We start from the raw sequence: 24398 nt of genomic DNA on the forward strand, positions 1-24398 counted from the left end.
GCCTTGCTTTGAACCTTTTCAGTGAGAAAAGGAGAGTCTAAATAGAATACTTTGCTTAATTTGTTGAGATCTCTAGTTGAAAAGGGCCATTTTAAGTAAACACATTCCTGACTATTCCTCTGCCGTTAATATTTAGGAACCCAGGAAATTCATCCCCAGAAGAGTAATTTTACTGGTTTTATACCTGTGGATTATTCTGTGTGTTACTTTGAAGAACACTTGCATGAGAATATGAGCTGGAAAAATGACAGTAAGGCAGGAAAACATTTCATTTTCAAGATAACATTTCTCTCTCTTTTTAAATATCAAACAAACAAAAATTAAATAAATAAATAAGTAAATAAATAAATAACAAATGAAATGATCTACTGGAGGTTCAGAGCTTATGTTTTGGGTTTTTTTTTTGCTATATTATTAAACGACTTTAAATAAATTGTTCTGCCTACCGTTATGATAACATTTACACAACTTTTTTTCTTTCACATAATGCAATGTGAGCTGAGTCAGAAAAGGAAAAGGGTTTTCGGTACTTTGAGTCAGTGGGCAACTCAGACATGGTCGCGTCCTTCCCATGACTTTTCGCTTCCCTAGTATCAGCTCTGTTGCAAGAACAGCTGCATGCAGATGCGTTGGCATTAAGTGTTTACGTCGGCCTCTTCAAGCTGATTTATTTTGTCTGTAAGACATCAGGGTTTCCATTGGCCTACATTTACTCCGTAGTAGTGCTGGTCAAGAAAATTCCTAGGCCTTATGGTTATAGCAGTGGAATACGTAGCGATTTTCTAGCAAAGTGCAATTCTGCGCAAGGGATCTTGACGATGTAGAGAGTTTCCAAAGAGTCAGGACAATTTTTCAGTATGGACACAAAATGTTGCTGCATTATTTTGTGTGTTCATTCAGCTACCCCCAGGAAAATTTTGGGTTGTAAAATGGTAAGAATCCGGTGTATTATCTTTCATGTCTTTGGTGATAAATCAACCCAAATGAGATTTGAATAAATGAAGTGGAATCTTTGTGCATGCATGTGATGGGAAGAAAATGATGGCAATTACAAGAACTGTGGATATCATTGGGTGTGAATAGATATTCAGCTACATAGTAATTAGGTGACTGTTAGGGAGACTGGAGCTGTAGTAGCAAGAATTCAAAGAAGGCAAGCTGTTTTGCTCTAAAAATAAATCAAAAGAATTTATGGAAACTATCAATAAAGAAATAGTTTAGTTAAGCTGAATGGAAGCAAATTTGCATTTTTAAAATATTTAAATTCACATTGATCGATCTAAGCACGCTATAAGAAAATTATGTAAATAACATGTTTCCCCATTTTGCTATGACTCTACTGCCTTGTCTGAGTACTGTCTGGCTGAGTTTATCATCAGTGTTTTTTTTTTTGTAACTTTCATTCTCGTTTTAACACTTCATCGTGAACATCAATTAACACTTCTCTTTTGTGCCTTTCCAGCGTAAGCTGCCTCTTTATTTTGTTTTCCTAATTTATTAGCGAAATATTTTCCAACCCTTTATTCTTGTTTATTCTTTTTTTTTTCTTAAATATCTCTTGTCTACTTAACCTTCAAAGTGCCTTCAGTATGACCAGTAGATGAAAAGAGTAGTTAAAAACATCCCGCCACGTTTACCAGGGGAGATAGTTGCGTCGGTGGTTATAGACGTGATGAATGACAAGAGCGGATAGATGCCCCAAGCACCCGGGGAGCTGGAGGCTGAGGAGGAAGGGGAAGAAGAGCAGAAGCAAGCAGCTGATGGGGGTCGGTAGGTGGAGTGGAGTAACGGAGCGTGTTAGCAAACTCGGCTCTGTTCCATTTGCGTTGCCGGTACCAGCCTGTTCTCCGACAGGGCACCGCTCAGGCGTCCTAGTTCCCTTATCTGGTTCATGAAGAGGTCTGACTGTAGGGTCTCTTCCAGTTCTTGAGCTTCATGATCCATGGCAAAGACCTAACTATGTAGATATGATACCATCTTATTAGGCAGTCGTTTTGCATGAGGTTTAGTTGGTTTTCTTTCATTGTTGACACTCACAACAGGGGTTTTTAAGGGATGATTTAGTGGCCGTCAGTTAGACTTGGCGCTGCTGAGTGCATATTGCCAGTGTACCGATGAAGGACAACCCTGAGTCACGGCAGCGATGACGTCAGCATTACATCCGAGTGTCTCATGACATGGGGTGGTATCAACTGTCCTTCAACATAACGCTGAGAGGTCAAGGCCTCCTTCCTAACAGATTACAAGTGTGACTGTGCTACCAACGAGTCCGTGCTTGAGGTACGTGTCCGCTCTTGGGTTGACTGGCGTGTTGGACCACGTGCACGCTGAGGTGGTATGATGACCGCGTCCTCCGGTAGAGTGCAGGGTGAAGCCATGGGACGTTGTATCAGGAAACTCCAGGTACTGCTGTGAGGGCCTGTCCTGTGGGCAGCCGTCGCTTCTATAGCACCCACTCGGTATCCACCACCAGCTTGTGAAATCCGCCACCGCGGGTTTCGCAGCAGCCACATTAGCACTGAGCATTACTGAAGCCACTTGCTGGAGGAGACAGTGGAGAAGGGGATACTAAGGAATGAAAGCCAAATACCCTCATGGGAAGGCTGCCTATGCCCTCTCTACTGTGGCAATCTACTCGAGGTGCTAAAAAGAACGTTTCCTGCCTCTGTTTTTAAAGGCATAATCTTCCTTTCTGTAGCCTTTCGCTCTGTTGAAAATACAGATTGTGTGTAGTCTCGCCACAGTTTCTTTTAAGGTGCATCTGGAATTACTTGAAAACCACAGCAGGTAGATGGTGTTCAAATGGTTCTCTCTGGTGAAATCCATCTTCAAAGACAGGATTTGGAGCTAAGGGCGAGGGGGCTGAGGGGCCAGCTGGTGTTACAGCGTCCACAGAACCTCCGCATTGGCTTCTAGCACGGGAGGACTCAGGGCCTTGGCAGCATCCCAGAGCTCAACTATTTTCATTGATCGGTATGAATCATTTTCTCTCTGTTGCCTGTACTTTTGCCACCGGGCACACCACGGAGGTGCCAACAGGTGTGCAGCTGACCTTTCCCTGGCTCCCCGCTGAGGTGCCTACCGTGGAGTTTCTAATCGTTGCTGATTTCTCTGCAGACAGAGCTTTTCGTGCATGCCTTCAAGGATCAGCTGGTCAGGAGCGCTCTTTTAGCCCTCTACACTGCCAGGCCAGGAGGTGTCCCGAAGAAGCCACCGTCTCCTAAGAGCAGCGCAGATGACAGCTGTCCCCAGGACGCACCCCCGCTGGTGGGAAGGCAGGACTCCATACCCCATCACTCAGACTACGATGAAGAGGAGTGGGTAAGTCTCCTGCACATCACTTGCCTCCCTGCAAAGTAGAGCGAGAAAGATGAGAAATGTCTGCTCTTCATCAAAACAAGGTGGGAAGTTTCATCCACAAATAAGATTGTGGATCAAAAAAACAAACAAAAAAAACAAACAAAACAAAAAAAAGATTGTGGATCAATGGGTCACAGTGTTCCTTGGGGGCAAATTCTAAACGCAAGCTTTACTCCTGATCACATTTATTTAGCATGAAAATGTGTGTGTGTGTGTCTGTGGTCACACACAACGATGCTGCAGTTATAGGACTTTAGAATACTTTTCTGCATTTACTGCAAAGGTAATATAAACCATTAAAATTGTATTTTTCCCACTCATTTCTGAGAAAATGAGTGGGAAATATCAGAGAGAGAGACAGAACGTGAGAGACTCCTGACTATGAGAAACGAACTAGGGGTGGTGGAAAGGGGGGTAGGGGTGATGGTGATGGGCACTGAGGGGGGCACTTGACGGGATGAGCACTGGGTGTTATGCTATATGTTGGAAAATTGAACTCCAATAAAAAGATAATTTAAAAAATTAAAAAAAAAGAAATACCAAAAAAAAAAAAAAAAAGAAAAAGACTGAAATAGACTTTAGCATACCTGGATTGGGGGATGATTTGTTACTGAGTTTTTAGTAGAGATACTGGAATTTTTCTCCTTATGATATTTGTAAAGTTGGCATTCTGCTTTTAATTAGTCTTCACAATATGTAAAGAATTTGCAAATAGGATTTCTTCTTGAAAGACTCATGGCACTGGGAAAAAAAATAATTAAAATTTAAATACAAAAAAAATTGTATTTTTTCTAGAAAAAGAGTCAAAAATCACTCATAACCCACTACTCATTGCAAATATTTTCTTGATGCGATCCAGTGTTTCAGTTCTGGATGTACTTCGAAAGGTATTAGCATTTAAATGGCGGTGGATGGAAAAATCTCCTAAATCCTTCCTGTTCATGATTCTGTGATTTAAAAGAAAAGAGCACCTGTGGCTCCAGGTGCTCTAAAATGGGCAAAAAGATGGCCATAAAAGCATCTGAAAAAATAGCTAGTAAAGGCGAAAAGGAAAAAAAAAAAAAAGGAAGCCAACATGACAATAAGAACTCTAGTTGGACGGAATCAGAGAAACACGAGGGTTCTGGGGACAGGGGAGCAGTGTTATTCCTGAATAAGCACCTATTAATTATCCAGGAACCATTCAAAGTCCATGCACATCACACACCCAGAGGAGGAAGCTCTTTACCGCATCGTGAGTTTAACCAAGAAAGTAGCATCCTGGTCATATAGGTGGTAAACAGTCGGTGACTACTTTGCTTGCCCCCCTAGAATCTAAGAGCATTCGGGGAGTAAATTATTTGAAAGGCCCGACTCTCTCAACAAAATTACTGTCTGAAGGGCTGTGAAGTGATGCCTCATCTTTTCTTTTGATAAAATTTCCATCACAGCGAAGACAGAGGCGGGTTCCAAGGGGTCAATGCTGAATAAGTATTTGTTGATGCTGATTAAGATTGCGTTTCTCCCACAGAAGCATTTTCAAAAGCGCAGATTTAATATTTCCCCTTTTTACCTTCACCTTCTTCAATTTATTCACAGCTCCAAGGCGTACATACCTCTTAACCTCTCTGAAGCTCAATTTTCTCAACCGTAAAGTGAAAATAGCAGCCTCCATTTCGTGTAGCTCTTGGGGTGGTCATGAGATAAATGACTTCCTGTGCGACATCACCCCATCGCCCCATTGCCTGGAAGGGCCCAGCGGGCGCGCGGCATCACGTTAGTGGTGCTGCTGCATGTTGGCTTCTTTAGGGCGCGTAGATCAGATAGTCTGATTATGGGGATTAATATGATTCTTTGAAGTAAATGGGGAAAGTGGATCTAGCATACAGTGTGTATTGTGAATCCTAAAGACTTTGAATAGATAGAGAAAAGAACTCGTATTTCACTTAATTAAACATATAATGTTGACCTTTTGACAAATAATTTCCATTTTTATGTTAAGTCAGGACTTTAGATATCGTCTCTCGCGATCATTTTCACCTCACTGTGTCGTGTGAGGCCTCCCCTCGTCTGCCTCCCTGCTGCTCACAGGTGTCCCTCCACTGCCCTCCCTCCTGGTTTCCTTTTCTTTCGATAATTTTTGAGACCTATATTGGAGGTGCTCCAGGTGGAAAGGTCAGTGACCCTAGATCCTTGGGTTCTGGAATGCGGGATCCCTGTCTCCTGGTGGATGCAACCAGATAGTCACAGAAGGCTGTGACATCGGTGTGAGAGAGCCGGGGGCAGGCGGTGGGCTGTGCTGTGTGAGCCCCGCCGAGGCTGTGCGTACAGATGTGCCAGGGGGGAGAGTGGGTAGGGGTGGGGGCTGCGCTGTGGTGGGGGGAGACCCAGGGACCTCAAGGCGGTGAGAACCAGGAGCAGCTTCGGGTTGCACGGTGGGGGGGCAGGGAAGCTGGAAGGAGGGGATCCAGAAGCAATATTCAGGCGATTTAAAAGCGAATAGAGACTTAACGACTCAAGGAACAGGATGGGAGAGTGAGCATGTGTGTGTGTGTGTGTGTGTGTGTGTGTGTATGTGTGTGTGATCATCCTTAGTTGTTTCTTTGTTCTGCCTTAGAGCTGGTGAAAAGTGAGCATGTCTGTTCTCCAGAGGCCGCTGGATGGGATGCGGCTGTGGGTGGCAGGGCCAGGCCTCCCCGGGGCACCTGCTGGAGGCCGGGCCTGGGCACAGGCTGCAGGCACCCCGGTGAGGTTGCCTCACTCAAGGAGGCAAGGCGAGGCTGGATGGCCTCTTTCTTGTTTGTCTAAGATATTTTCCCAGTTGAATTTTTTGTAAGAAAAGACTTCATATATTTATTTGATAGAATGAGCGCAGGTGCACAGGGAGGGGCAGCAGCGGGTGGGGGGGAACTGGGAACTGGGTGCACGTGGGGCTCAGCCCCAGCATCCCAGGATCACGACTGAGCTGAAGGCGGACGCTCAACCCGCTGAGCCCCTGGCGCCCTCGCAGTTGTGTGGAGACTCAGTTGACCTGTGAGGCTGTGCCAGGCTGAGGTGTGCCCACGTCATAAGGGCTTGAGAAATCACACCACGACTGATTGGATCACCCTGCATCACGCAGTTGGATCCCTTTGTTAGGAGAGTGGTGACCACCCCCTGCCTTAGCAACCCTCAGTATGGGGTGCTTAGTCACCACCTGTATGACCCCCCCCACTTACTACCCCATAACTGCAAGGCCGCACCTTCTGACCCCTTCACCCCTTTCCCCACCCCCACCATCACCTCTGGCAGTATCAGTGTGTTGGGCTGCGATGAACTTGGCTTCTGCTTGTTCGTGTTTAGATGCCACACGTAAGTGAGATCAGACAGGACTGGTGCTTCTCCACCTGAATCAGGTCACTGAGCTGAGTGCCCTGGGGCCCATCCTCCTGGTGGCAGGTGGCAGGACTTCCTCCCTCCTGTCGTGGCTCAGGGACATTCCGCAACCGTGTCCGATCACCTGTCAGCGGACACCCGGGTCGCGTCCGTGTCTGGGTCACTGTGAACAGAGCCGCAGTGATGTGGGGCTGCCGAGACCCCCTTGAGATTGTGATTTCATCTCCTTCGGGCTTATGTGTTCGCAGAAGCGGGATCGCTGGGGCACGCGGCTCTTCAGTTTTCAGTATTTCAGGAACCTCCACACTGGTTTTCAGCATCTGCACCAGTTGATGTCCCCTCCGCAGGGCACAGGGTTCCCTCTTTCCGCATCTACGCCAGCATTTGTCATCTCTGGTCTTTTTGATGATAACCACTCTAACAGGTATGAGGGGATAGCTCGTTGTACTTTGAATTTGCGTTCCCTGGTGATGAGCACCTTGCGGGGGGGCGTGTCGGCTACATTGATGACGTCTTTGGAAAGATGGCCATTCAGTTTCTCTGGTCTGGCCACTTTTTAGATTTTTTTTTTCCCATTGAACTTGATGAGTTCTTTATATATATATGAGTTCTTTATATAGTTTGGATTTTAACTTTGGGTGCCTTATTTTATCTTTAAAGCAGAATCTTGTAAAAAGAGAAGGGGAAGAAGAGGAGGACAGGCTGAGGAGAGGAGTAGAAGTTTCAAATAGGCACCAAAGAAAGTGAAGAGAGGCGCTTACTGGCAACATTTGGAAAAATTAGGAAGAATTCCAGTCCCTGGGAAGGACCAGTGAAGACCGTGGTAGGAGTCCACATGGTCGTTGGTTTCCCACTATTTTGAGAATACTTTCTTAGTCTTAACACTAGGAAAGCCTTTTATTTCTTTTTCTTGCCTGATTGCTAAGGCGAGGACTTCTAGGACTATGTTGAATAGCAGTGGTGAGAGTGGACATCCCTGTCATGTTCCTGATCTTAGGGGAAAGGCTCCCAGTGCTTCCCCATTGAGAATGATATTGGCTGTGGGCTTTTCGTAGATGGCTTTTAAGATGTTGAGGAATGTTCCGTCTATCCCTACACTCTGAAGAGTTTTGATCAGGAATGGATGCTGTATTTTGTCAAATGCTTTCTCTGCATCTATTGAGAGGATCCTATGGTTCTTGTTTTGTTTTGTTTTGTTTTGTTTTCTTGCTGATCTGATCCATCAGGTTGATTGCTTTATGAGTGTTGAACCAGCCGTGCATCCCGGGGATAAATCCCCCTTGGTCATCGTGAATAGTCTTCTTAATGTACTGTTGGATCCTATTGGCTAGTATCTTGGTGAGAATTTTTGCATCTGTGTTCCTCAGGGATATTGGTCTATAATCCTCCTTTTTGGTGGGGTCTTTGGTTTTGGAATTAAGGTGATACTGGCCTCATAGAACAAGTTTGGAAGGAAAAAGACTTACCGATTTTTTTCTTCCAGTTGATGCAGAAGGGTCTTCACCGTTTCTCAGCTATTTTGGTTTCTTTCACAGGCAAAAGGGTAGGATAATAATAAAGGTCTTCATCTCCCTCTTTTTCTTCTTTCATATAATTTCTGAATTTCTTCCAGAATGCACTGTTGCTAGAAAGTATATGAATACTTTTTCTAAATTTACCACATTTAGAAGGAAAATCTTTCCCACTCAGAAAAATTGCTTCTAACTCTCTCTTCCCAATATAATCTGACTCTATGTACGCTATGTACAAATGTACAAATGTAACCAACTTTGATTTTCATGTAACATTCTAATTGATTTTCCATAGCAACTCCTTCCTATTAAAAAGATAACTTGGTTAAAAAATAGAAAAGATAACTTGGTTAAAAAATAGAAATCCCTTATTTAAAAAAAAATCTACCAAAGTCATAACCATTTAACATTATTTTCAAAGCTTTATTTTACTTTGAAAAGTTGAGTAAATCCAAAGAAAATGTAGCTAATTGAAAATGCCTTTAGAGACTGTGCTATTAAATGAATTGGAAACATAACTTTGAGTACCACTTTTCTTAGTTAATTAGGTGTTAGAAAAGTTTCAGCACTTATTACAAGTCTAATCAACTTCCTGAAATAATTCAGTGTTTTAAGTTAATTTAGTTAGGTTTCTGTGATATATGAATTATTTAGGTTGGTTTAGATTTGCACTTAAGATTACAGTAGCTCCATTTAAAAAATTGTTTTATTTAATGTCTTATAATGACTGTAGTTTTGACAATTACTTAGCTTAAGCCTTTAGCTTCTTATAATAAATATTGGAAAGTAAATATATGCCTTTAAATTACTCTTGAATTCTACTCTGTTGATACATGGAGAAGCCTTTCTTTTTGAGGTTAGAAGAAAGAATATTAATTCTAAATCAGTGTGAGGCTGTTCTCTTTTCAACCTGTTTTGTTGGCAAAATTGATGACATGAATCTGGATAATAATTATCTAGTCAATATGGAAGAGATTGAAACTAAAATGATCATTGACAAAAAAAGTGTTATTTGCTGAATTTTACTTATTAAATGACTGAGTGCTTTAAAGATTTATTTTCCTCAAGTTAGCAAACAATTAAACCCAAAGGAATGTCGGGATTTTATGACAATCTGTGCGATGAAATAAACTAATATAACATTCCTCATCTTCTAGCTGGTAAAAATGACATATTGCTTTTCTTTCTCTTTATCTCTACAACAGATGCTTCTAGCAGCTGGGATTCCAAGATTAGTTTGTCCAAAATATGAAAGCATGTCATCCAACTAAAGTATTAAGTTGACCCAGTTTTTGTGGCTTCCAGTAATTATACTATTCTCTAGAACACTGTGATTTAACTTCAACATTACTACACTGATGGGTTCAGGGCTAAATCTGTCTACCCTCATTCAAAAATTGTTAAAAAAAAAAAAAAGATAAACTTCTGATCCTTTATATTCTGCTCCATTCCAGCAAAGAGCAGAAGTAGGAAAACTACTCTTATTACTTAGGCAAATTTGTTTTTTAGTTGAACTAAATTTCTATAGCAGGCAACATTTCACCGTCCACATTACCCAATTAATTCCCTTCTTTGTGTTGTAAATGTAAATCAAATTTTAAATTTTAGTTCCATGCTTAAACTAGGGGAACATTTTCTGTGCCTTCTTATGGTAAAATGTGTTTATCTCACATAAGCAGAGTAGACAATTCATATTAACCTATAATAAATTGTCAAGAATTTTATAGGTTTTTAGAAACAATAGCACAAATATATAATAATATTTATGTCAGAAATCCTGTTAATAAAATCATATGTAGCCTGAAAAGAAAATTGTGGTTTCTCTGTAACTCATGTTCCCAAACATTGCATTTTTGCAATGAGATTTACGTAAGCCACTTTCTAGTATGTTCTGTACTAACATCTCACAGTTCATTTTGTACTGCAACTTTCTCTAATGATGTCTGGAACAACTATGAATCCCTTAAGCTTCACAAGAGTAGGTAGAGCTATTCATAGTGCCATAATTAGTAACCGTAAGCATACATAGTCGCAAAATATTACTAACTACTGAAAGCAAAACACATTTACCAACCAGATACCTCCATGGGCCGTCTGCAGTGATCTGTATTCTCAACTTCACTTGCCATCTTCTGTCTACATCTTAGACCTTGTCTCTAGGGAAAATAGTGCAGGCTGTGCATAATGCAGAGGTACCTATGCAAATTAATAATTCAAAAGACATTCTGTTCAGTTCTCTGACTGGCTAGAATTATTTTAAGTGAAGCCATTGACCCGATCTTAATAAGAAGGAAATTCCTTCGTTAGAGGTAATTAATTCTTATAGACAACTAGATACTAACTTTTGATTTAACTTTTCTAAAGCAACATCTTAGAGTTTAGTTACCTGACTGAATGAAATTTCCACTGAATTATGGCCATTTATTTCTAAATTTTATATTATAGACAGAGATGTATTTTATATACATATGCATTTGACTCCAAACCATTTTGTTTAATAAAGCATTATTCTCGCATTTCGTGATGATACAGCCTCATGAACACTAAATTATACTTACTTGTTTATATACGTTTCTTCTTTGTGGTCATGATCTTTATAAGCTCCTAAAGGGCAAAGTCAATACCATATTCACTGCTGTGTCCCCCGAGTTAGCAGACCATCTGAACAGAGAAGGCACTCATTACTTATTTGTAGAATAAATTAATGACTTTGAAATTTGTCCTCAGATTATTCTTATTTACTTTCTTATTTGGAAACATGGAATAGTTAACCTTAACGTGACCCTGCACTATGTCACACACCTTTTCCCTTAATAGAATTCATGAATTCTTCTGGAGATTTTGTTTTTCTCTTCTAGCCAAAAGTACCGAGCTATATCCCTTACTCCTTAGTGCATATTTCCCAGTGTCATAATCAACTCACCCAATATTCAATAAACATAGAAAGCAGGAAAATCCTAGATGGATACAGAACATCAGAGATGACCAAAGAACATGATGAAGAACATGGAACATGATAGACTAAGGCCTTCAGAAGACTCCAGAAACCCAGTGGTGGCAATTTTAATTTTATTTGATTATTCATGTGCTGATTACAAAGGTCCTAGTTACACAGAAGTAATTTTAGATGTTACCCAGCAAATATGATTGGAAATGACTGTTTTCCTCTTTCCCAACTTTCTATTTTTCATCCCTAATCACATATAATAGGGTTGTTTGGTTTTATAAATCTTATAATGAGGAGGGGACATTGGAAGCATGTGCTCACTCCCATTAGAAAGGGCAGGTAAAGACAGAGAGTATTAGGCTCGTGGTTCCCTATGTCACAACCGAAATGTGTTCTATCATCTGTTTTCTTGATGGATGAGAACCATTCCTGAACTTCGCCAGTCCATTTCACTCAGGAGAAATGTGCTTTGAATACTTACCCAATATTAAAGTCCACAAAAGGTGATTAAGCAAAGTTCATGACTGTCTATTAAAATGCACAAATGTTCTATTAAAGAAAAGAAACCCCAAATGAGATCTTTATGTGCATGCATATTCATGAAATCCTGACAATTTCTAGATTTTCCCACATGAAGTTAATATATTCACCTTCAGTTCCCTGTTTTATAGCACCTAATTCAGTGCTTTATACACACTAGTTCCATGTATTTTTCAGAGTTAATGCAGGAATAAATGAATAAATGGATTTGCTGAATCAGCAGTTCATCCTCCCAACTCAAACTAGTGTTTTTAACAGAGATATTTTATTTTTATTAATGTAATGGTGACTTTCCTGTGGTTTTATATTGAATACCATCATACCCCTTGGATACTTTATTGACTCTTACAATGCCTGATTCAACGTCAGATATTTTCATTTGCCTGGGTGTAATGAATATGCAAACTGGAATGAATATACACACATACTTTAGAAATTTATTACATTCAAATCAAGTGCTCTTAAACTTTAGTACATTCTAATGTGAATAGTGAGACATTATTTTCTAGACAGGAATTTTTGAATCTCCATAATTTAATAAATAGTTAAAAATGCTGAAGTGGGGCACCTGAGTGGCTCAGTCAGTTAAGCATCCACCTCTTGATTTTGGCTCAGGTCATGATCTCAGGGTGGTGAGATTGAGCCCCCACTGGGCTCTGCACTGGGTATGGAGTCTGCTTCAAACTCTCTCCCTCCCTTTCCCATTATCTCTCCCTCTCTGTTCATGCATGCTCTCTCTTGAAAACATACATACATACATACATAGATAAATAAAATGCATATATATATATATATATATATATATATATATATATATATGTATGTATGTATAATTGACTTGATATATCAGGGGAAACTCTGTTAAAAAAAATCAATCCTGGAAATTGATTGTATGCAACACACTAACTGATAATGTCATATAATTCAGCCAGTTGTACAACTATCTAATGTTGTGCAGATAACATCCAATTACCAACTTAAAATTGAAAGCTTTAGTTAATCAGTGGATTTATTTTTGTTAATAGACAAATACTCTATGTAATGTTTTCAACAAATTGAAAGCACTACCATAATGTGGCATTTATTAGGGTGAATGCAGCCATTCAGAGTACGAGCTTGGTTCTAACTTTAATTTGAAGATGCATGTGATAATATTTACTTTAGTTGTATCTTTTTACTTGAAAGTCACAGGTTGTGAAGTCAATCAACAGATGTTAATTAAGCATCAGTAATGTGCAATAATGCTATAGGTACTTGGGAGAAAGCAAATTAAGTATAAAATACAGATCCTCAAAAGCCATATCTCGTTTAATTCAAGGGAACGGCCAGAACTCATAAAATAAGCAGAGATATTATAAGATATGGAATCTTTCCCAGAATGGAGGTGGTTGTGTGATACACATTAAACACATCAAAAATATTCAGAGAATTAAGCATACTGAAAATACTCAGAAGTTATATGAAGGTTGAAGAAGATGAAAAATATCATCCCCTCCTTTCATTCATTCGTTTGCTCATTTATTCATTCTTTTATTTACCTATTCCCTGATGAGTACTAGGACCTGAGAATAATAGTCATTTCCCTCATAGAGCTCCCTGTCTACTAGAAAGAAAAAATGTTAAGCAGAGAAAATAGAATGAACCATTCTTGGAGATGGTGAGACTTGAAAGGGTGAGAATTGGATTGATGGAAGGAGAAGGCATTATTCTAAGCATAAAAAGCAGTATGTGTCAAGATAGAAATATGAGTTCCTCCAAGGTTTCCTTCATATCTTTGATGTTCAGCACCGAGCAAGCTTGTAGCAGATGCCCAGAAAGTATATGTTGAGCTAATTAACAGCTTGTTTCTAGGACAGCAAGACGACTGACCTGAGGAAGTTTTCATTTTGAAGACTAACGAGAAATAAGGAGAATTATGTAGGTTGACACGCTGCAGAGGCGCCTCTGGGCTGAGAGAAGAATGGATTCTTGCTGCAGTACAAAGCTGCCTTTGATCAGAGGAGTGATGATGTGAGCGTGATGATGGATGAAGGTGATCGTGCACTCGCGTAGGCCTGATCGTGTGATAGCTTATTGTCTGGGTCTGGCCACGAGCCAAACCAGGGGAATACGGAGGGGTCTGCTAGAGAAACAGCAGCAGGCTAGCTGAATCCACGTGTATGACTAGGGACTGGATTCCAGGGTGAGGCCGGCAGTGTGGTTATCAGGAAACAAAGGTCAGAGATTTTTACATGAGTAATTAGGTGAAGTTAAGCAAGAGGATCAATAGGAAGCAAAGGTTGGGGAATCTCACTTAATTCTGATGGCTGTCACACATCTGGCTATTTAACACGTGCCAGTTTGTATCATGGAGTATTTCAAGTGCAATTCCTCTCTTCCCACAGTCTGCTTGAGTGAGGATTCAGGGAGAAGAGCTGGAAGCTACGGAACGAGCAAAGGTTTGCAGTGTTGAGGAACTTTGTCAAGTACAAATTGCTCTCAGTCAACTCAAGGGTAAACCTTATTAATTCGCTGGCTCGTTCTCATCAAAGTCCTCAAAAATTGGTAATGACAAGTGGGGAATTATACATAGAGATACAGATGCAAGGAAGCTTGCCCCCCTTTTCAGCCCTCAGTGAAGTCTTCATATTCTTGCTGATCAAAAATTGGCCCCGGAAAAATTGGGATCAGCTAAGCATTGCTGAACTCATAAAAAAAGAAAAAAATTAAGTTAACTCATCTAAAGGAGTCAGGATTTCTCTCGATGGCACCAATCTCATAAATGTGTGGCAATGCTGAATAAGCAACATGTCCCCTGCCCTCATGGCTCACTTTGCCGGGTCCAAAGTCCCCCCAACTACTCACTGGTATATCCATTATATTTGTATATCTATTGCCACTGGGCTTGATGTGCATGATAGCTTAGGTCTTAACCCAGAAATAAATAAGGACCAAAATTACACCTGACTCAGATAGAATAAATATTGCTACTAATTCCCATTGGCCTTGATCGCTCATTGCCGAGAAATAGTTTATAGTCCTTCACCTCCAAGAAGTTGGATTATCTAAAGCCTCCATTAAGGTCAAGGACACCATATGGGCTCTATGTAATAAGTTAGATTTTAACCCACCAATTTTCCATTACATATTTCAACAGGAGACTCACCAGGATAATGACTGCTATTTCAGGGCGAAGGGGGGGGGCATGGAGCAGGAAGGCCTAGCAATCTGTTTCTCTGATGCTCTGTTGTGTTGCTTTGATTTCGGTTTTGGTTTGATTTGCTGTGATTTGAAAACTTGCAAGCGGGTGAGGAGCTAAGCAGGGTCTAGAGTAATATCCCTGATCGAAGAAGGGGAAGGCTGGAAGCTCCACGTACTACGCCACATTCTTAGGCTTCCATTGTCTTCGCCCAGCTAACCAGACTTCTCTCTTCATGAGAGCCATCTGAGATGAACTGTGTGATTTCAGTAGGGAAGACAATGGAGTAGGCCCCAGTCATTCCAACAATCTAAGCAAAAAGAAACTCCTACATGGACTGTCCTCATGAGTGAAAATCATTAGAACTAGAATGCATTTTTGCTGATAATTTCCCTTTGTGTGAATGCTTTCACATAGATATTATAGAAAACAGTTTACGAGAGAAATCAGATATTCAGGATTTCCCTACAAGAATATCGCCTACCCATTTTTGGCATCCTAATTTCAAAATAATGATTTTGCAAAGAATAATTATTAATTTTCTCCTAGAAATTGAATTATCTTCTCTCCCTATAACCCATTCCTTATTTTACATCCCCGACACATAGAATTTGGGTTTTGATGCTGACACTGTCCTCTATTCATGTTAGCCACGGACATCCTTTGACCCAAGCTCATTGACCTTTTCGCCAAGTGATTGTTCCATCCTTGATTGTATGGCCCTCTTGATTTCAGACTTAAGGGTACAATGTGACCAGCCCGTCCTTTTCAGAGTCCTGTCCTAGTGATTTGCCATTAGATTCATTTTCAAGTCTCAGGTAACTGACACCTACTCTTGCTCATGTGAGGTGACACACGCCTTTTCTTGAACCTTTCTGTGGCTCCTTCTCCTGATCTTCCTCTGTCCAGCTTTCCCCAGAGTCCTAAGAATCTCACATAAGCGGAATTCCTACTGTGTGCCACAATTCCATGGGAAATCATAGGGGAAGGAATCAAATCTTTGAAACCAAATAGAATTTCTAATTTAGTTATACCCATTTTAATGTGGAATGTTATTCAACATCTCTTACCTGAAGTCTTCTCATCTCTAAAGACTGAGTCCATAATGTCAATCTTATGTGGTGGTTTTGAAGGTAAATTAACTAATTTCATATGCCAGGTGAATGTAAATAGCAGCTCTCAACCTGCCTCTGGGTTGGAGTCATCTCCATTCTCCTATCTCCTTTTCTCCATCTCTCTCTCTCTCTGCCTTTCCAGGCCCTGTGCAATGTAGTGACGACACAGCCCTCAACTCATAAACTAGCATTAGAGACAATGGTCTAAATCGATAACTTTAATCTACTTTGTGTATGCCATAAAGGAAGAAGAAGCAGTAACCAACCAAATAGCATTCTCTCCCCTCCAACTAGGCAGGATCTTCTTTCTAAGAGAGAAAGACCAGCTTGAGTCTGCTCGGGGTCTCCTGCTGAGTGTGTCTTCAATAAAAAATCTGATTATATATGAATCATGTATTCATCTTGCATAAGACACTGCTCAATTTCTCACCTCCAACGAGCATCCTCCCAGATTGTGTGTCCTCTAAGTGTTTAATGACTTAAGTATTTTTCTACTATTTACCACCCAACCTCTTACCATATGGTTGTTGGTCTCATCCAATGAACATACCTCACTCTGCACCACATGCCAATAAAGGTCTCTTCTCTGTCTGCAAAGATTACTTTTTCTGTGAGTATAATCCTATAACGCAAAGTATAAAGGAAGAACAATATATAGGGGAAGAATGTAAAATTATCCTTTTTTATATTCTTATATTCTGGTCTTTGGAGATGTAATTAAGAGAAGTTGGTTAACCCCATATATTACTTTATATAAGAAAGGCAGCATGCAATACAACTTGATTTTTGATCAAAATAGAAGGTTCCTCTCAATATGGACAACAGAAAGAGAATTGAAAATTTATCTCATGTACAAAGCTAATCTGGAAAATTAAGACTAATACCTCCCTTTTTTTCCCTCAGTAACAGAGTTTATGCCCAGTGTTAGCTGGAGAGCTGCTTCATTTTTCCATTTAATAGCTTTAAAGATGCAGTGGTTGGTGGCAATTAAGGGATGTTCAGGATGGGGGCCATCAGTTGGTTATCGTGGTCTGAAATGTAAGCTCCTTACCAAATCCCAAGGAGTGATGTCGGGACCTCAGTTTGCTTACCTTTCTCCACACTTTGTCCCAGAAGAAGCGAGCTTCCCTAGGTCTCCTGCACCATAGCTCAGAGGTGCCCCTACCTTATTTTCCTTGACAGCAGGCAGGGCATAAAGCAATTTATGGATGTGATTGGTGTCTTAGTTTCCCTTAGAGGGGAAGTGCTTTTAATTTTTGGTAGAATAAGTCTGCCTTTAAGGGAAAAATTTTTGTGATTAATAACATATGTCACACCCAGAATTACAAGGTGATGAAAAGCAAGTTTGATTCATTTAGGACAGCCAGCAAGAAGAGGATGTGGTTTTGCCAAATTTAGTAATTTTCCAAGCACGTTCATAGAGATGATGTTATTTGGCTCCCACTGCAGCATGGTGAGGTAGGCAGGGCATTCCAAACTGTAGAGGAACCAACTGTGGTTCCTCAGAAATGAGGTGGTTTTACCATCCACCATCGTGTAGGTGGATTTTTAACTTAACTTTTTAAACCTTGAATGTTATACTTTTCCTCTTCAGCTGTAGTGTGCATTATCTGTAAACTCCCATATCTGTTACATTATTCAATTAACTTAGTCTTTATAAGACAACCATCAAATAATCTAAGCTCAATTCTTGTTCTTTCTTCCTAGATTTATCTTACCCAAAATGAGTTTCTATGTTTACAAACTTAGTAAAATTAACTTGGGTTAAAAAATACACATTTGATAAAAATATATAAACTACTAAGGAATTACTGTACTTGACTATTACCTTTACATTAAGAGCTATTTCAGAACTATCTGTTGCAGAGAAAGATGCAAGAAAAGCATCATAAATCCATTTGGTTCTTATGTGATACATAAGATACACCTAATAGGTGTATTAGGGTCCTTCAGAGAAACAGAACCAAGAAGACATATAGTATTTATTACAAGGAATTGTCTCACATAATTTTGGAGGCTGAGAAGTCCCATGATCTGCCATCTGCAAGCCGAAGACCCACGAAAGCTGGTGGTGTAATTCAGGCTGAGTCTATGGGCCTTAGAACCAGAGGAACCAGTGGTGGATATTCCAGCCCAGATCTGAAAGTCTAAGAACCAGGAGCACTGAGGGCAGAAGATCAATGTCCTGATTCAGTCAGTCAGGCAAGACAGATCACATTTTGACTTTCTCTACATTTTTTTTTTTCTATCAGGCCATCGATGGATTGAATGATGCCCACCCACACTGGGGAAGACAAACTGTTTTATGAGTCCACCAATTCAAATGTCAATTTCATCCAGAAACACCCCTACAGACACCCCTATAAGTAATGTTTAGCCAAGTGTCTGGACATCTTGTGATCCAATCAAGTCAACATAAAAAATTAACCACAGTCACAGATGGGGAGTCTGTGACTCCATCTAAATGATGTGGAGAGAGGACAAAAAGGGAAGCTAGGGATGAGAGGCTACCATAATGAAACTGTATTTAAAGGTTTTCATAGGAAATAACAAGTTCTCAGATTTGGAGTGGTCAGAAGCACCTGAAGAGCTTGTCAAAGTCTCAGCGTACAGTGCCTTCTTCCTAGTGGTTCTATTTGACTTAGTAGGAGCCAACGATCTGCATTTTAATTCTCTGGGTCATTCTGTTAGGGGTGATGTTAAGAACACACTTTAAGAACTTCTGTTACCTAGAGCAGTGAAATTCATAGAGATAGAAAGCACCATGATGGTTGCCCCATGGCGGGGAGAGGAAAATGAGTAGTTCATTTTTAAAGGGTAAAAGTTTCAGTTTGGGAAGATGAAAAATTCTAGATGGATGATGGTGGTGGTTGTATAATAATGTACTTAATACCCTTGAACTATAAGCCTAAAAATGGTTAAGTGATAATGTTATGTACATTATCACAATAAAAAGGAAAAACAAGAATTTTGAATGCAAATTATAGCTATTCTTTAAAAATATTGGTGTGTCTTTGCTTTCTTACTGGGTGTTGATAAGGAAAATAGATAGGTCCCATTTAAGATATCATAAGTTGTGCTCAATTATGGATTAATATTGTACAGTAGTTAATCATTTCTTTATGACTTAGAAAAAATGATGAACTAAAGAAAAAATTATAGCATTTAAATTTTGCTTTCTTAAGAGAAAACAGATTTCTTCTTGTATAGTCATAGTCTGGCCAAAGTAATGGAAGTATTAGAATTAGTCACTGAGCCTGCATCCTTATGATTGGTCCTCTGCCTGCTTCCCAGAGATGGATTTGTCGGATTTTGCCTTATCTTGTGTTTGCAATGAAATTGTGTAGTGATACTCATGTTCTTTTCAGGATAGGGTGTGGGCCAACGTGGGGAAGAGCCTGAACTGCATTATCGACATGGTGGATAAACTGATTGCAAGAGATGGTGCCAGTGAAGGCGGCGGTGGCAGCAGCAAAGACGGAGAAAAGGACGCTTCTCCAGTGGACCCCATCACAGCTCATCCAAAGGGTAAGGAGTCATTTTTTTTCCCAGTCACTGAGTAAACAAAATGAGAAAGTCATGATAAAATGAGATAGAAAAAGAGGAGTCAATCGTGCCTTTGATGAAAGTGCTGATAGCATGCTTTTCCACCGCTCTGGCCTAGATGATAGAAGGCTATTTATCAAATTGCATCTCAGTTGTGTTTTCAGAACTGCTTGCAATGCTCATTTTTTTTCTTTTGCTACATAAAAACCTTCTTGAAAGAAGAACAGTGTTTTCTTTTAAAGACTCTGACATAGTTTAATCTACTTTGACACATTCCTCCAAATTCTTATTAGGAAGCAAAACAAGTATCTTCTCTCGAAACTCCTAGAAACTTCTAGAGATGTCAGGACACAGTATCGCATAATCCTGAAAAGAATGCAATATGATAAAATGCCTTTTGCCTTATTCTGGGGAATATTTTTGCAAATTATCGTAAAAACACGTAAGGAGGTTTGGTTCCATATAAGAAGAATATATATTAGTAAGTCTAGGTTTCCGTGGATACATGTATGCACACAAGCTTACGTGTGCATATGCAGACACGCGGACACATAGATACTTTCAAAAGTATGGCTTATTATAAGCTTTCCTAGAAAATATAATCAAAAGTTTAACTATGGTTGTGTCCCTATAAATGGCTTTCTTGTCAGTTTTGTTTTTGTTAATTTGATTAATTTTGACAACAGAAACCTAGACAGACGTCTGATTTCTTTACAATGGTTAAGATCTGCTGTTAAAGTTGTCCCGGCTCTTTTGGTATCCTAAGCATTTGGAGACACTAAACGGTGTTACTCTACTCTCTTCCTCTGAAATCTGATTTCCTTTTACTTAAAAAAAAAAAAAAAAATGAGTCAGAAGAAAATATGGACAATTGTAAAATTAAATTTATGTTTTCCCAATTTGTTTTCCTGATTTTTCATTTCTCACATTTTCATCAAGAGTTTAATTATGTTGAAACATCAATCTTTCATCACTTGATTAACAGTAGGACTGTTTCTAAATCATGTTTGGAAACTATGACTTTCTAAAGTTTTCTTAGTGTAAGTGGTCCTCATCTTCTGTGATACATTCACATGGGAAAGGTTATAATAATATTCTGTATGTTTATACCTACTTGGTCTGAATATACACAGGGATCTTCTTTTTTTTAATAGTATCAGTTTTGTTAGTTAATGGATCTAATGTCAGGTTCTGTGTCAGCTCCATAACTTTTACATGAATCAGAATGAAAGCTTGTCATAACTTACGTCACAAAGACGTAGTATACTTCAATTTTCTTTAATTGAACACTTATTGATGATCAACTGCAAGCCAGACGCTATGCTGAGCTCTGGAAAATGAGGTAAGGAAGCAAAATCCATTCTAGTGGCTTGTTCTGTCCACTGATGGGTTTTCAAGGCATAATACTTTTTTAGCAGAAATAAGATGAGGGGTACTGTATTTTGCCACATTTGTTTTGATGTTCCCTGAAACTTCTCATTCACGAGAACAGAGTTCCAGAATATTTGAAATCATATGTTTTACCTATATCTTGTATTTCATCATAAGATTGTATCTGCAGCATCAAAATTACATTTTAAAAAGTAAAAAAAAAAAAAAAATATTTGGTTGGTAAATATTTGGGAAGAGTGGATGAATCACTTTCCTTTGGATGTAGCCTTGTTTAAATATCCTCTAAAACCACATAGAAGCTGCTGTCAATGTAGAATTCACAACCTGATTGGCTTTGTGGATGATTAAAGTCAAATTACAGCATAGTGCCCTCCAAGTGATTTTATTTTCAATTGACGGTCCACATTTATTTTATCCACTCTTTTTTTATGTTTTAAACATTTTCAGGAGATAACTCACTTTCAGTGGGTAAAATAAGACATATACATCAGGCAAATTGAACACAAATAAAAAATAAATTTATTAAAAAAAACATATGCGTCAGTCTAATAATGATTTAATGCCGTATTGTCAAATAATTTCAAAGTTAAAACTTCTGTTAACACTTTACATGTTAAACAATTGTATGTAGAGTGCATGTTTTGGAGAGGACATTGGTACATAAGATGCTTAACATATGCAAATAGATGTTTTACAGATGAATCTGAGCTCAGGTATACTTCAAATAGATCATGGATGCTACTGCATAGTTGGAGATTGATTAGCTCAATTAATTATTTATTAATAATTTACTTTTAGTACATAATAATATATTAATAAAATACTTCTTGAGTTTATCATGGTCTTCTTAAAGTTGGGGAAAAAAGCATTTTCAGTTTCTACTCTGACTTTTGTCACATAAAGCAGTAAGAAATTAATATTGGGTTTTTTTTTTTTAGCTAAAATAAAGCAAACAAATAATAGAAAGTCATGTATTTGCCTACACTATTCCCCAAACTATTTCAGATGAAGCTATTTGAGATATGCATGCACTAATTATATGGTACCCCAATTTACCTGTAGTTTTACATTTTATTAGAAAAAATAATAATTCAGAAAGTTTGCAAGGAGAACCAAATAGGATTATGTATGATTTTTATTTTTTTTTCTTTCAATCAGACATAAATATTTTTAACATTCCCCGTGTTGACACATGCATACACAGAGTAACCAGACTGGAGAACACACTGTCAATACAGATGTGCTTCTTGATATCATGCATATCCTTGTATTATGGATGTTTCCTGAGAAACACTTCTGGAAATGGGATTATAATAACTGTAAACTAATTCATCAAAAGAGAAACCACTATTTTAGAAACATAATTATTATAATTTAGCCGCAGTTAACACAGAAGGCATCTTTGAACATTGAAGTCTTCAACTGCATCTCCGATATTTTCCCTTAAGTTAGATTGCTAGACGTGGAATTATTTTATAAAGAAGAGATATCCCTTCTCTCGCACATACTCATTCATACAATTATCTATTTCTACCAGTATGGACTCATGAATACTTGTTCTCTAGTGTATGATCTCATAATATTACTGTGATGCTCACCTGGGCTCACACTGTTCTGGAGTCAGCCGTTGGGAGCTCCTTCAGGTTGGTTTCAGCGGCCCTCCACCCCGTTTCCCCGGGCACAGGCTGGTGACCCCCTTGTTTTCTCCCTTATCTACTCCCTTACTGTCTTTACTCACCTCCCTCCCCTCTGTCACCATGAGGTATTCTGAGTTCATCTTTTATTTCCCTTGCCCCAGCCCTGCGTTGTCCGGGGAACTCTGGTGTCTTCTGTTAGAGAATGTCACGCAGAAACCAGCATTGCAGTGGGTAGGAGCCATTTGGTGGTTCCTTCTAGCAATCGATACTTTTACCAGCAGTCTCTACAAACGCCCGTTTAACCACAGGCTTCCCAAGCTTAAATATTTTCCCTGACTTCATACCACGTTGGGTGAAAACCATCATATTGTAATATGTGATTTATTGTAATATTTGTGTAATTCTTTTGTAATTTAGTTATTAGTGACGTGTGACATTATATGATTTAATATTATATTTCAAAATATTATTTTTTTAATAAAATCTATTTCTTCAGTAGCCCCAGTTTTATCCCCAGCTCATAGCTACGGTGGAAAAACGATTCCATTCTTTTCTTTCTACGATTAATAAATGAATTGATTCAGTGAATGACTGAGTCATCCAGAATTTATTGAAATGTATGATGTCATGAATGCCGCTATACATTTGTTGCCACATCATTTATTAGTGATTATTTCTCTCGTATCAGTTTTTTTTCTTTCTATATTAAGGTCTGTACCTTTATTTATTTATTTTTTTTTTTTGAGGGAGAGAGCTCAAGCGAGTGAGTAGGGGAAGAGGGACAGGAAAGTGAGAGAGAGACTCTTAAGCAGACTCCAGGCTCAGCATGAGCTTCAGGCCTATGTGGGGCTCAGGCTCATGACCCTGAGAGATCAGGACCTGAGCCGAAATCAAGAGTCAGATGCTTAACTGAACGAGCCATGCAGGTGCCCCATGTTATACAAATATCTTTAATCAATTTCTGGAATTTTTATTCTGTTCATATGGTTTTGACTCTTATGTTTTATATTGGGCTATATTTTGCGATCTCATAGTGTAAATTAACCCTATTACAGTTTTTCTTTCTTCATCACCATCTTTCATTTTTATATTTTAGCTGCCACTTGTGTTTGTTTTGCTGGCATATATATGTACGCCACGGTTAAACAGATGGCCTTCTGAATTGTTGGTACCTTTTCCATTTTTTAATGTTTATAACGTGCAGATATTTTTTTTCCAGTCACACATTTTTCTTTTCCCATGTACTCAGTAGTTTTAAATCTGTAGATTTTAAGGCTTTTTATTTGTTTTAGATCCAGGATTTTACGATATATCTTACTTCATAAATCTCTTTTCAGAACTAATATAAATAGTGCTGATGGAAGTAAAATATCCTCTGCTATTCTGAACACAAATAATGGAATACATTTTCAAACTTACATGGCTTACATATATTTATATGTTTTCTTAATGAGCAAGATTTTTTTTTACTTCCCCTGCACTTAAACTTACTCATAAGCATCTACTATATGCATGGGACCACATGCCTTTAATTTCATAACAAATTCAAGATTCAAAGTAAAATCAGTGAATATTAGAATCTTAGATTTTAATGTGCCCTTAAAGATTATGTAGTTAAACCTCCTAAATTGTGTTAAGCCTCCCTATAGTATCTGTGCCAGTTTTTGCCTAACCTGTGGTACACATCTCCGCTGATAGAGACCCATTTTTTATTTTCTAGAATGGCATGCTCCAGATGTTGATCTAAATATGTTTCCTTTAATTTTACCCACTGGCCCAGATCTAATTCTGTGCAACAAACAGAACAAATCTACTTTC

The 24398-nt window shown here is 39.0% G+C and overlaps 1 protein-coding gene and 1 long non-coding RNA gene across 17 annotated transcripts in view; one reads left to right on the plus strand and one right to left on the minus strand.

The window, feature by feature from the left end:
* INPP4B (inositol polyphosphate-4-phosphatase type II B) overlaps positions 1 to 24398 on the plus strand; it is a 711205-nt gene that overhangs the window by 592761 nt on the left and 94046 nt on the right. For 14 of the 16 annotated variants that reach the window (XM_077860913.1, XM_077860916.1, XM_077860927.1 and 11 more), the window contains 2 exons: positions 3118 to 3321; positions 19374 to 19533. In XM_077860913.1, the coding sequence (XP_077717039.1) occupies positions 3118 to 3321; positions 19374 to 19533 (364 nt within the window). The remainder of the gene's footprint in view (positions 1 to 3117; positions 3322 to 19373; positions 19534 to 24398) is intronic. The other 2 variants (XM_077860920.1, XM_077860919.1) reach the window with 1 other exon arrangement.
* Positions 10781 to 18156, minus strand: LOC144291420 (uncharacterized). Its single transcript, XR_013358674.1, has 3 exons — positions 18010 to 18156; positions 16556 to 16627; positions 10781 to 10886 (listed from the first exon to the last, which is right to left on the minus strand). It is a non-coding gene; the product is annotated as an uncharacterized LOC144291420 (long non-coding RNA).

This window comes from Canis aureus, chromosome 20 (genome assembly GCF_053574225.1).
Source record: "Canis aureus isolate CA01 chromosome 20, VMU_Caureus_v.1.0, whole genome shotgun sequence".
Lineage (NCBI taxonomy): Eukaryota > Metazoa > Chordata > Mammalia > Carnivora > Canidae > Canis > Canis aureus.